Source organism: Mustela nigripes, chromosome 2 (assembly GCF_022355385.1).
Source record: "Mustela nigripes isolate SB6536 chromosome 2, MUSNIG.SB6536, whole genome shotgun sequence".
Lineage (NCBI taxonomy): Eukaryota > Metazoa > Chordata > Mammalia > Carnivora > Mustelidae > Mustela > Mustela nigripes.
In genome coordinates this window covers 79306352-79319736 of record NC_081558.1, presented here as the reverse complement: position 1 = coordinate 79319736, position 13385 = coordinate 79306352, and the positions used below count along the sequence as shown (strand labels likewise).

Below are 13385 nucleotides of genomic sequence, written 5' to 3'. Positions count from 1 at the left end.
GGTAGACTTTCTTTAGGATGCACATGTTTTTTTAGGGCAAGTGAGCCTTTTTGGGAGGGGATGGTAAACTTTTCCAAGGCAGAGTTGCCTTTTTTACTTCTTCAGTGCTTAAAGCTTTATTAGTGCAGATTGTAAAAAGAACATGGCTCTTGGACCTTCTGTGCTCTGACACTTGTCAAGTGTTTGATGTTGGAGAAGTTGCTTATTCACACTGAGCATCCATTCACCCATTGTGAAATGAAGATACTAACACTTACTTACTTTACAGGTTTGTTTGAAGGATTAGAGGTAATGCAGAGGGCCTAGTATGATTCCTGCCAGAGAGTAGGTTTTCACAACAAGGTAAACCATTATTATATGCTCCAGTGTGACAGTGAGGAAGTCTGGAAGACAGCCTTTGGGATGGCTGCTGGGACTATTGAGGGACAAGTAACCGAGGAGTGGTACTTTTGTCAAAGTGCTGGAGAAAATGAAAGTGAATTTTATGTAATGTTGGATTCTCATAAAGAAGTTTACTTACCAATGAATGATCCTTGGTGGTCTTGGGTTCTGTGTCTTTTGATATGATTTATTGTTACAGAGATTCTATTTGGTTTTCACTATAGGGAGTGGAAAAGAAATTCTGAAAGCTCTATTCAAGGCTAAACATGCTCATAGAAACTGCATATCCGCAACAAATAAGATTGCAGTATCTTCCTAAGACTCGGGGTAAAAATGACAAGTGCTTTTCAAATCTCTGTATCCATTGGGATTTGTGGGCACAAGAATTTTCAAATTCTCTAACTTTAGGGTTTACTCTGTATGCATCTGCCTCCCTCATTGCAATTCGTGTTATGTGCAAGAAAGTTAAAAGAAAATAAAGGGAATATTATCAGTCTGTCTTGAAAGAAGAAAAGTATTCATTACAACTTCACCTGATTTAATTTTTCATAGGCATTGTTTTCACAAATGTTTGTACCAGAGTGAAGTTGTATATGAAAAAAAATCAAAAATACATTGCTTCTATAAAATTTTCAGCTAGGTATTTATGTAGAAGAAAATTTGCCCTTGAAATGAGCCACCTATAAGAAAAACTGCTAAGTATAATTAAAGAACAGTCTGAATAGTTTTTCAATTACTGCAAAAAAAAAATATAGCCAAGTGGACAGTCAATTTACATGACCAGTTTGTATTAAATTAAAAGCCCCTAGACATACAAATTCATGATACAGTAAAAATGTAGGTTTGGTTCATTGGTTGAGTTTCATTATTTTCTTTGGAACTTGAAAGACTATGCTCTTTCTCCAGATAACCCAAAGAACTTGTTGGCTGGAAGAACCGTGTTAGATCATTACAGATCCTCTAAGCTCCATTTAACTGTCCATGGCCAGGATGAGTTCTTTCAGCCCCTTTGACAGCTGGTCTGGCACCTGTCTAGATGGGTTCTGCCGTCAGCCCTAGTTTTGAGAATGGGAGATGAGCACCAGTAGATAGATTCTTATTTCCCTACTCTCAGATGAACTACCATGAGATATAACTGTTCATCTGCCTTTAAAAACTAGCCTTGCATGACTGAGTACTCTGGTGTGACCAGCACAGTAATGCACCCCTGTATTTACTCTCTTTCCTACACTGCCTCAGAGGCAGTGTAGAAAAACCTCCACTCTTGTTTCTTGTGGGGCTACTTTCCCTAATAGAACTATAACACATAAGCTCTGCTTTCTGGGGAATCATGCTAACACAGCTTTCTTCTACTTTTAATATCACATCCTGGCGATACCATTTTACCAATATGGACTTCATTTATGATTCATCAATATATGATATAAATGGATTCTGTCTTTCAAGACAGAGCATTTTTGTGGTGCTCATGGATCTTCAGAGATATACATTCAAAGGGTATCCATAACATTCAGTATTTCAGTAGTTTTACTACTTTGGCTTTGGTTTGAACAAACAAATTGCATTTAGTGTGTCAGATCTTATGTACATTAACACAGTGACAATTCACTTATTTACAAAGCTAACGTGTCCTGAGTAGCTAAATATGAAGCCAGGATGATTTGTCATCTTGAGGTGGGAATGCAAAGCAACTTTGTCCCCTGTCTTTTCTTCATCCCAGATTATTGAAATTCTCCAGTTCATGACATGACACCAGCTCCATAACCCAAATCAAGCTGTTAGATATCACATTAATTTTGGGTTAGCTTTGCCTGTGTAAACGGGTTAAGAACTTTTTCTCTCAGGCAAATAAATAAATAAAATCTTAAATAAAAAGGGGGATTAAGAATTGTACCTAGCTGGAATATATATGTAAAAAACCCTTCAAAACAAAAGGAATAAAGTGATTTCTTGAGGAAGGAAAATGTGTTTATTAGGATGAAATTGAAAGGTATATAATGGGACACCTGGCTGGCTTAGTGGGTTAAGCATCAGGTCATGTGCCTAGGTTCCTGAGATTGAGCCCCACATCAGGATTCCCACTAACTAGGGAGTCTGCTTCTCCCTCTTCTTCTGCCCCACCCCCCCGCTCATGCTCTCTTTCTCAAATAAATAAATAAAATATTTTTTTTAACAAGAAAGGTATGTAGTGTAGAAAAGAGACAAATATAAAAGAGCAAGAGGACTCAGGAAGTGGTATTCTGAACTGATCTAGGCAAGGAAAATAATAAATGCTAGCTCCATCTTACCTTTGTGAGCCAAGGTAGAATATAATCAGGCACTTCCTTTGGAAAGTGTTTATTTGGTTCATGTCCTGGTCAAATTGCGCTGAGTTTCCTTTGTGTTAAGGAGACTCCATTGCCTTACTGAAAATGGATGAACTCTCAGTCTTAGCTATTGGTGTGGACATTTTTGTTGCTTTTGATTGCTCGCTGTTCCTCCCCACTTTTTATAGTAGCAAGACATAGAATTTTCTTTGAGAAATCATCCCTGACCCAACTATTAGTCCATAGTTTAGATAGGACTGTTTATCTTACCATTCCCCACCAGTTCCAGAATTTTAGAGGATTAATCTAATTAGCATATATGTCCTCCTAAGCACAGTGATTGGTTTAGGAATGGGCATGTGACTGGATTTGGGCCAAGGAGGATTAAGCCCAGGATTTTTACTGAAACTATCGGGGAAAAGAAACACTCTTTCAGTTGATTTGGAGCTTTACGACTAATCTTGGAGGTACTGGGGGGGGTGGGGTCACCATAAGTTAAAAGGCTATGTGAACATAAAGTCTACATGAAAGTTACTTCTACAGAGGGAAATCTACACAGAGAATTGAAAAGGGCTATCTCTTAACTAGTACTGATTTAGCAGTCAGATCCAGCTGTGCCTGAAGCCTGAGGTTTTCAGATATTACAGTAAATAAATTCCCTTTATGCATAAGCCAGTTTGATTTAGCTTTTTGGTACTCATCACAGAGAGAGTCCTAATTAACATGTGTTCAGGGTAAGGGGGAAAGAGATGTATATTGATAGCCGAGATGAGTATAATTCCATTAATAATATTTTGGAACGTTTTGAGAGAAGGCAAATAGTCCTTGAGTTGAAAAATTTAATTCTTCCTCCCCCCAACCCATCTCTGTGGCCCCTTCTGAAAAAGTAGTCCCTCATTAGCCTTTTTACTTCTACCCCCAACCTCTGTGCCTTCCTCCTAAGGAACTTTGTTTATTCTAGTAGGTGCTTATGAAATAAATCCCCGTATATCCCTGCTTCCCTCCCTTTGGAAGCAGCCGAGATGAGAAGAGCAGGCAATCCTATGCTTATTTAGAAAATAATAATATTTAAAGAAAGAGACAGGCAAGTATGTCGGTTATAAGCTTTTTCTTTTTTTTCTTTTTTAGAATTGAAGCTTATGAGTTTATCTACGCCCACTATATTCATAATTACAATTTAATATCTGCATACAAAAGCTATGTAAAAATTCATTTTTCCCAAATATACAAATTTTCTTTTTGGATAGTTTAAAACATTTTGATCACAGATTTTAACAGAGTTTTAGGCTGAAAAAAATATTACCAACCTAGCAATATCACTTAACACTGTTTGCAAAACACATATCTTCCTGTGACTGTAAATCTTTGCCTATTCTGTAGTACTTTTCTGATTCTCAGGGCATGAAGACATTATGTGTGTGTGGGGGGGAACGTGTTTTCTCTGGGGAAAGCATAGAGAACTAATTTGGCTCTATAATCCAATGAAAAATGCCAAGTTAATTAGGAAGAACCAAAACAAAGAAGTGGTGTAATGTCAGCTCATTCATGCCCTTACATCTTTTATAGCAACAATACTTGTGTAATTAAATAAAGTGTCATCTTTTGTCTTACATTGTGCTCCGTAATTTACATGAGTATTGTCTGCATCCTGAGGAGGACAGATTTATATTTGATTGTCTTGTGCATAAGGTGGGTCAGCTTTAACTGTGCAACAGAAAGCCACAAACAGCGTTTTACCTGCACGATATTGCTCTTGAAGGCGGCATTAATTAATGTGGAAACACACTAGAAATGCACACTTTTTGCATTTGCAAACATTTATACAGCACAGTAAAAATTCTGTGATAAGGCCAAACCTTTTTACCCCCAGTCCGGTTTTTTTTTTTGTGTGTGTGTGTGTGTGTGTGTCTGTTTTTAATGTATTTTTTTTTAAAGATTAAAGTAAAATGTTTCAATTGTAAAAAATACACACCGGGCAAATCCTTACCTGGATAATAAATATCTACATCACAGTACAATAAAATTTCTTCTCTATAAAATTTAAATATGGATTATAATCTATCACTATCAAAAGAAACACTATGCTAATATTTCCATATTATTAAAATAACAGGAAAAATTACAAGCTTATTTTAGAACCTGATGCCATAGCTGTTGGAAAGGGCAAAGAGATTCAAATGTCTGTAAGCACTCTCCTTTGGGAGAAGAACTGCGGCTTGGTTATTCACTTAAATTCAGTTTGTGAAAAAGGTTTAGCCTTACAAATGCTGGCTACATTTCAAAAACCATAAGACCGATTTCATAATTTATGACTCATGCATCAAAAGGTCAATATGACACAAATAGGTTAGAGTTCCAGAGAATAAAAATGGATCACTGACAATGACATGCTTTGAGGGTTCTCAGCAGTTCCGTGGAGGCTGAGTCTCTTGGGGGCTTAGTGTTGTGGAGGTGCCAAGACTTGGGCACCTGTCCACAGAAGAGCAATGAGAATGGCGTTGCTGGAGCAGAGCCGAGCCTGGCGGTCCACCCCGATGACCGATGACCGCGCTGCAGATGGAAGAGGTGTCACTTGGGGCACAGGTGAGGGGGTATCACTGGGCTGAGGCATCAACACGGCAAGCACGTCATTGAGGACCAAGGCTCATTTGACTAGAAAAAGCTCTGAGGCAGCACGTGGTGTTTTGAGCAGAATCATAAAGAAGAAAAGATCTTATTTTTTTTTCACTATTTCTGGAAATACTGCACATCTAAATTGAAGAGCAAAGTACACTTGAGGATTACAAACACACGCGCGCGCGCACAGACACACACACAAACAGACACACAGACACCCACAACACTCATCCCCCAAAGTGAAGTGATTTATAAATAAGAATCCCAGTTGTACAGGTGTATTCTCCTTTACTGGGATGTCTCCCCTCTGTGAGGGGTTTCAATCAGGTCCACACTTGATATGAAAGCCTGGACAATATAAGAGAAAATGTAAAAAAAAAAAAAAAAAAAGAAAAAAAGAAAGAAAAAAGAAATCCAGGGTAAATCCCTCCTGATTGAGTTTTATGAGATGGAGTCTTGAGATGCACTAAGCACCTCAACTGGTTACAGAAGAATGAATCATTTCGACCCCAGGGTCATGATCCTTTGAGTCTTACAGCCTTTCTTTCAAACTGAAGTACTTTAAGGAGTGTCCCGCTCAGCATAAAGTATTTGGCCTACAACAAGAGTTTTAGATCAGCAGTTTGCCTATTTAAGGCAGTCATATAGGGAACTGAGGATCAAACATAAATTTACTTGAGGCTGGCTGGATTATTGTAGATATACTGTATCATTTGGACAATGCCTAGTCATGGTTAATCCCCAAAGCATCAGATTTAGCTTTAGATCAGGCTCTGTACTTATATTTGAATCTGGGTGTGTCTCATGTACTATGGAAACTCTGTCAAACAAATTGAGGTAACTTTCCCAGGGAAGGCTTGATGCTCAACAGGTCTGTGAACCCTCCACTACCCCCTCCTGCTCACCTTCCTCTCATTCCCTTCTGAGAGAAAACTTGCCTCTCACCACAGAGTTTTTCAGAGTTACCCTTGAGTGTAGAAGGCAATTCAGCATTATGTTTCAAAGAGTACTTCTCCAAGAAGAGTCAACAGAGAGAGATGGATTGCGAACAAAGCAAGGACTTCAAGAGACTGGCTAGAGGCTGCCTTAGAGAAAACAAAACAAAACAAACTATAGATAAAGTCAAAGCAGGTTATCTGCCCATGAATTTCATGTTTATAATTTTAATCTCTTCCCTTACTTCCCTTTTTTTGCTCAGCTAGTTCCATGGCCATATTCTTATTTCCTCTGAAGCCAGTATTATCACTTTCGTGTATGAAACATATCTTTTTCCTTCCAGATTATTCCCAGTCACACTTAAGTTTTTCAGTGCTATTCCTCTCCTTTTTCCAATGCCATCCTGCCTTTCTCTACACAGTTGATAAAAGTATATCAAATTCTTGTTTTGACTCAACACCAAATATGCTTTCCCTAACTGTTGAGGACCATAATTTCTGTTTAATAAAGCTAGAAATTTGAATATGAAAGAAACCATCAAAAAGGAACAGATCCCTACCCCCCCACCCCCAAACTAGTACAATATTAAGAATGGGAAAAATTTTAAAGTTCATGACTTTCTCCCAGGTGAGAAAACCAAGACCGAAGGTCACAAATCCACCAGCTGACTGAGTACAAACTAGAACTCAGGCACCCTGACTCTGGGCAAGTTAAAAAAGTTAGTCCACTTGGTTTTCACAGTGACTTGCATTCCCTTTTTTTTTTTTTTTAATTTTTTGTTTTTTAGTTAAATCTCACTGATATGGCTTATTTTCCCCAATATTTCCAGGATAAGGCAGTTCAAGGCAGGTAAAGGAGTAGTTCATGTCTACTATGCCAGTGAAGAACAAGATACATTCAATTGCATGGGTACATTCTTTGCCCATTTTCTTAAGTTGAAATGATCAGGGATCATCATGGGTTTTCTGGGCACAACCTACTACAGTGTTTGTCATCAGGGAGGAGGGTGAGGCAGGGAAGTTGATGTTCATGTACATGGTCTGCAGGTATCTTCTGTGAAATATATGTCAGGGCAATGCTCTAGGAGGGACAGGGAGGGTCAGTGGTCAAACTGGTCTTTGTTCAGTGATAGTCAAGCCTGAGAGTCAGAGGGAAAAGGGGACTAGGTAACATTTATTTGTAGAGCAAAGAGCTTGAGGATCTAAGACCAAAGGGAACCATCAGCACATGAAGAGACTCTCAGAACACTGCACTTCCTTCAACTCAGAATGCACCATACTTATCTCTCAGAATTCCTCCAGAACAAGACTCAAATTTCAGCTTGTTATCTCTCCTTGATTAGAAGATTTAATCCAGAGGGAAATATGTTGTCAGCTCAGCAAAGATGCAGTCAGGATTAAACAACTTCAGAAGTTTGAGAGATGACAGATCAGATGTCATTGAAAAGTGACAACACTCTGTAAATTGGTTTGATTTTGGTAGAAATTTTCTCTGAGCCTAAACTGTAAAGTAGCCTTTCTACTCTGAGGTAACACCATGTGGATTTTTGGAAACTGTTGAGTCATTGACATTAATGAAGCTTTCTAATTTCTTTGGGCTTGCTGAGGAAAATTGTTTCCCTTGTAGGCCTCCGTCAGTCAGATACCTGCACATCTTTGAGTCACACCCTTGTATAACTTGAATGAAATCATAGGATTATAAAAATTAGAGTGAAAAGACAGCTGATATTTGAGGAACAAATATTTCTATACATTCCAAGTTATGCTGCTAGGAGAGAATGAAGAGTGCTGAAAACAGCATGCTCTTGAATAGATAAAAACCAGTTCAGACCTTTCCCTAGAAAGCTGAAAGCCACATCTAACCAAAGGTGGTTTGCACCATACTAATTTGAGCCCTGCAAAAATCAGGACCAGATTCAGGTGACCATATTATCTTGGTTTTAAGGCTTCGTTAGTCTTCTGCCACACCATTTTGCTTGCTTCAGTCTCTGACCAGGGACAGATGGGAGCTGGTGATGGCTTGGTGCTGGTGAATTAATGATTGTCCCCATCCTACCTCCACAACTGTAAAATCTTCAAAGCATTCACATCAAAGGACAGGAGAACAAAATGCAATAGTTACAAGTACCCGCATTCAAGGGGCAATTTCATCCATGTCTATGCTAAGGACTACCTCCCTTTACCCCCAAACAGTCCCTCCCAACACAAAGAAACAAAGGAACAAACAAAAAAGATCTAGGCAATGGAATGAAATGACACCCAGTAGTGCTGTAGGAATTATGAGAATGAAGTCAGTCAGTCTAATCCTCGAATACTTCCAAGAACAATGGGGGAAAGAGTTCCGTGGGGCATTCCACCTTCATGTGCAGGAAGCGGCTGGCATGGCAGGCTCCAATCATCCGCAGGTCTGTCACCTTCATCAGGAGTTTTGGCCAAAAGTGTGTCACATGATGTTTTCGGTAATTGATATAGTGTTCAAAGGCCAGCAGGAAACTATCTTGGTATTTTTCTATTCTTTCAACGCAGGCAAGCCCTGGGCGGTCTAAAGAGAAGAACAAAGATGAATGTTAATTCAAAAGTGGAAAGGAGAAAGCCCTGCTCTGTCCAGTTCAAGCCTTTGAGTGTGAAGTGGGCAGAACTGGGGACCTATCAACTCCTAGGAATGAACATGGATGCATCATGAACTCTGGGGCCTCAGGGACCAGGGTCTCAGGAAGTATCACAATGTTTACACAAAGGGAGTCAGTACTTTGTTCAGATAAATGTGTCTAGATTAGACAAATCACCTTGCTGGGTGGGAATGGCATGCCTCCCTCTTATGATACAGAAGGAGAATTCTTGGGCGCCTGGGTGGCTCAGTGGGATAAGCCGCTGCCTTCGGCTCAGGTCATGATCTCGGGGTCCTGGGATCAAGTCCCGCATCGGGCTCTCTGCTTAGCAGGGAGCCTGCTTCCTCCTCTCTCTCTCTCTGCCTGCCTCTCTGCCTACTTGTGATCTCTCTCTGTCAAATAAATAAATAAAATCTTAAAAAAAAAAAAAAGAAGGAGAATTCTCAACTCTAGAGTTGAAATACTGTGCATAATAAGGGGAAGACTTTGAGTTTCCACTGGCTGCCTGGCAGAGAGGGGAAGACAAGCATGGAAGCACAGAGGAGGGGAGATGTGAGAAGGGACTGGAAACATTGTAGGAGGCCTGAATGCCAAAGGAGGAGTGTCAGACAATAAGAAATTCTTACAGAGACAAAGAAGCTCAATATCCAATTTTAGTTTTCTGGGTTGTAATGATCTACTCCTTCTTATCCCTTATACAGGTGATAAAACTGCTACCTGTAGCAGCCTTTTATTGGTGGCGTTTTGGGGGAATTAAAATGATAAGAAAAGATATGAGCCATGCTAGTATCACCCTGTGCAGAGAAGAGAAGAATACAGTGGGAAGCTGGAGCAAGAGGAGACCATGACTGTGTAATGACCCTGAAATCTTCCCAAGTCTTGAGAGGACTTCTGGCTTTCTTCATATATGTGAGAGGGGACTTATGACAATTTTACAAAAATGATAAAAGAGATGTGATGAGAAGTTGAGATGACTGGGGAACATCCAGGCTGCAAACACTTGGGGTACAAAAGTGGGTACAGAGGGAATGTACCTCAACATAGTAAAGGTATATATGACAAGCCCCTAGCTAACATCATATCCAGTGGTGAAAAGCTGAGAACTTTTCCTCTAAGATTAGGAACAAGACAAGGATTCCCATTCTTAACAGTTTATCCCACATGGTACTAAAGTTCTAGTTAGAGCAATTAGACAAGAAAAAGAGATAATAGGCATCCAAATTGGAAAGGAAGGTAAAACTCACTATTTGCAGATGAGACGATATTATATATAGAAAATCAAGACTTTACCAAAAACCTGTTGGAATTAATAAACAAATTCAGCAGTATACAAAGTTAATATACAAAAAAATCTGTTTTGTTCCTATAAATTAATAATGAATTATCAGCAATAGAAATGAAGAACACAATCCCATTTACAATAGTGTCAAAAAGAATAAAATACTCAGGAATAAATTTAACCAAGGAAGTAAAAGACCTATACACTGAAAAATATAAGACATTGATAGAAGAAATTGAAGGAGACACAAATAAATGGAAAGATATTCTGTGTTCATGGATTGGAAGAATTAATATTGTTAAAATATGCATCCTATCAAAAGTGGTCTACAGATTTGATGCAATCCATATCAAAATTTCAAAGGTATTTTCACAGAAATAGGACCGAGAATCCTAAAATTTGTATGGAAACACAAAAGACCCTTAATAACCAAGGCAGTCTTGAGAAAGAAGAACAAAGCTGAGGGTATCATGCTCTCTTGATTTTAAACTATAAGGCTATAGTAATCAAAATGGTATGGTATTGGTATAAAAGTAGATGCAGAAGTCAATGGAACAGAATAAATAGCCCAGAAATACACTAATGTATATATAGTTAGTTAATTTATGACAAAGGAACCCAGAATAAACAATGAGGAATGGATAGTCTCTTTAGTAAATGATGGTGAGAAGACTGGACAACCACATGCAAAAGAGTGAACCTAGACTCCTATCTTTCTTTTTTTTTTTTTTAAGATTTTATTTATTTATTTGACAGAGAGAGAGAGATCACAAGTAGGCAGAGAGACAGGCAGAAAGAGAGGGGAAGCAGGCTCCTTGCGGAACAGAGAGCCCAATGGTGGCACTTGATCCCAGTACCCTGAGATCATGACCTGAGCTGAAGGCAGAGACCCAACCCACTGAGCCACCCCAGACGTCCCTAGACTCCTATCTTATACTATATACAAAATTAACTCAAAACAGATCAAAGACTTGAATCTAAGACCTCAAACCATAAAACTCCTGGAAGAAAACAGAGGTGGTAAGCTCAGTCATATTAGTCTTGGTGATAATTTTTGTAGATCTGATTCCAAAAGCAAAAATAAAATGGGACTACATCAAACAAAAAAGCTTCTATACAACAAAGGGAAACCATTAAAAAATGAAAAGGAAACCTATGTAATGGGAGAAAATATTTGCAAATAATGGGAGAAAATATTTGCCCTTTAATATATCTGATAGGAGGTAAATATGAAAATATAAAAAGAACTCCTACAACTCAGTAACAAGAAAACCCAAAATTGTTTAAAAACTGGGCAGAGGATCTGAAGAGACATTTTTTCCAAAGAAGACATATGGATGGCTAACAGGCACATGTAAAAATGTTCAACATCACCAATCATTAGGGAAATGCAAATCAAAACCACCATGAAATAGAATGGCAGTTTATCAAAAAGACAAGAGATTATAAATGTTGGCAAGGATGTGGAGAAAAGGGAACCCTTGTGCACTATCGCTGGCAATGCAAATTGGTACAGCCACAATGGAAAACAATATGGAGGTTCCTCAAAAAATTAAAAATAGAATTACCATATGATCCAGTGATATTTATCCAAAGAAAACAAAAACACTAACTTGAAAAGATATATGGACCCATGTTCATTGTAGCATTATTTACAATAGCCAAGATATGGAAACAACCTAATTGTCCATCCATGGACAAATAGATAAAGAAGATGTGGTATATACATACAATGGCATATTAGCCACAAAAAAAATGAATGAAGTCTTGCCATTTACAACAACATTGATGGCCCTTGAGGACATTATACTAAGGAAAATAAGTCAGAGAAAGACAAATACTGTATCATCTCACTTAGGTGAGAAATCTAAAAACAAAGAAATAAACAAACAAAACCAGGCTCATAGAAACAGAGAACAGATTGGTGGTTGCCAGAGGCTGTAGGCTGGGGTGGGCTTAATGAAAGAAGAAGGTCTAAAGATACAAACAAACTTCTAGTTATAAAAAAAAAATAAGTCTTGGAAATGTAATGTATGGTATGGTGACTATAGTTTGATGCCTACTGCATATTTGAAAAGTTGCTAAGGGATTAGAACACAAAAGTCTTCATCACAGGAAAAAAATTTGTAACTATATATGGAGACAGACGTTATTCAGACTTACTGTGGTGATCATTTTGCAATATATACAAATTTAATTATGTTGTACATCTGAGACTAATATGATGTTATATGTAAATTATACCTCAATAACCCCCCCCAAATAATAATTTATAAACCTGGCTGGATTCCTCATATAGCTCCAGGGAGCCTGATCACCCCACTGCCCAGTACACCTCTTTTTGTTCTATGTGGCTTTGATCAAGTAAGTTCACACTTCAAGTGTCCAGTTATTGAAAGATCTGTGCTAGTATAAAGCAAAACAGGGGTCTGCTTAATCTATAAAGAAGGCTCAGCACAGATGTCTCTCAATTCACTCTTTTGAGTTTAAACAAAATATATGGGCTTTTGGCATCCCCTATTTGGCTTGAATCGTCATTTGTGCATTCTTATGTTTTCCTTTGTGTTTGACGATGCTGCTCTGAGTCTCCTCAATCCTTCTCCCTCCCTCTCCCTTCTCTTCTCTCTTGCTTTGAGTGTGCCAGAAGAATTCACCACAGGATCCTTTTCCTTTTGATCCAAACAGAAAATCAACATAATTCTGCTCTGGATGTATTCCTTCAAGGGGGAAAAATATAACCTGGGTTTTGTCGTCTCAAAATTCTGTCCTTTGATGAGAAATAAAGGTAAGGTGGTCATATAAATGACACAGAGAAAATGAAAGGACATTTTGATCATGTTCAAATGGTGCTAAGCATGTTTATGAAGAAATATTTTAAAGGTCAAAGACTGTTTTTAACTCCTTAAGACAGAATTTCTCGGGGTGCCTGAGTGGCTCAGTGGGTTAAAGCCGCTGCCTTCGGCTCAGGTCATGATCCCAGGGTCCTGGCATAGAGCCCCACATCGGGCTCTCTGCTTCGCAGGGAGCCTGCTTCCTCCTCTCTCTCTGTCTGCCTCTCTGCCTACTTGTGATTTCTTTCTCTGTGTCAAATAGATAAAATCTTAAAAAAAAAAAAAGACAATTTCTCAAAGATACGTCCTTCAGATCATTTCCATTTTAGCTCTCCGCTCATCAGTGCAGGACCAAAGAACTTAGTGGTAGCAGCTCCTGGAAGAGGCTTTGAAGAAGAGGCCTAAGATATTGTGCCACATAGAACAAT

At 38.6% G+C, this 13385-nt stretch overlaps 1 protein-coding gene across 11 annotated transcripts in view; it reads right to left on the bottom strand.

The window, feature by feature from the left end:
- Positions 1-7392: 7392 nt before the first annotated feature.
- THRB (thyroid hormone receptor beta) overlaps positions 7393-13385 on the bottom strand; it is a 398126-nt gene continuing 392133 nt past the window's right edge. For all 11 annotated transcript variants that reach the window (XM_059390840.1, XM_059390848.1, XM_059390839.1 and 8 more), the window contains one exon: positions 7393-8780. In XM_059390840.1, the coding sequence (XP_059246823.1) occupies positions 8539-8780 (242 nt within the window). In that variant the 3' untranslated portion in view covers positions 7393-8538. The remainder of the gene's footprint in view (positions 8781-13385) is intronic.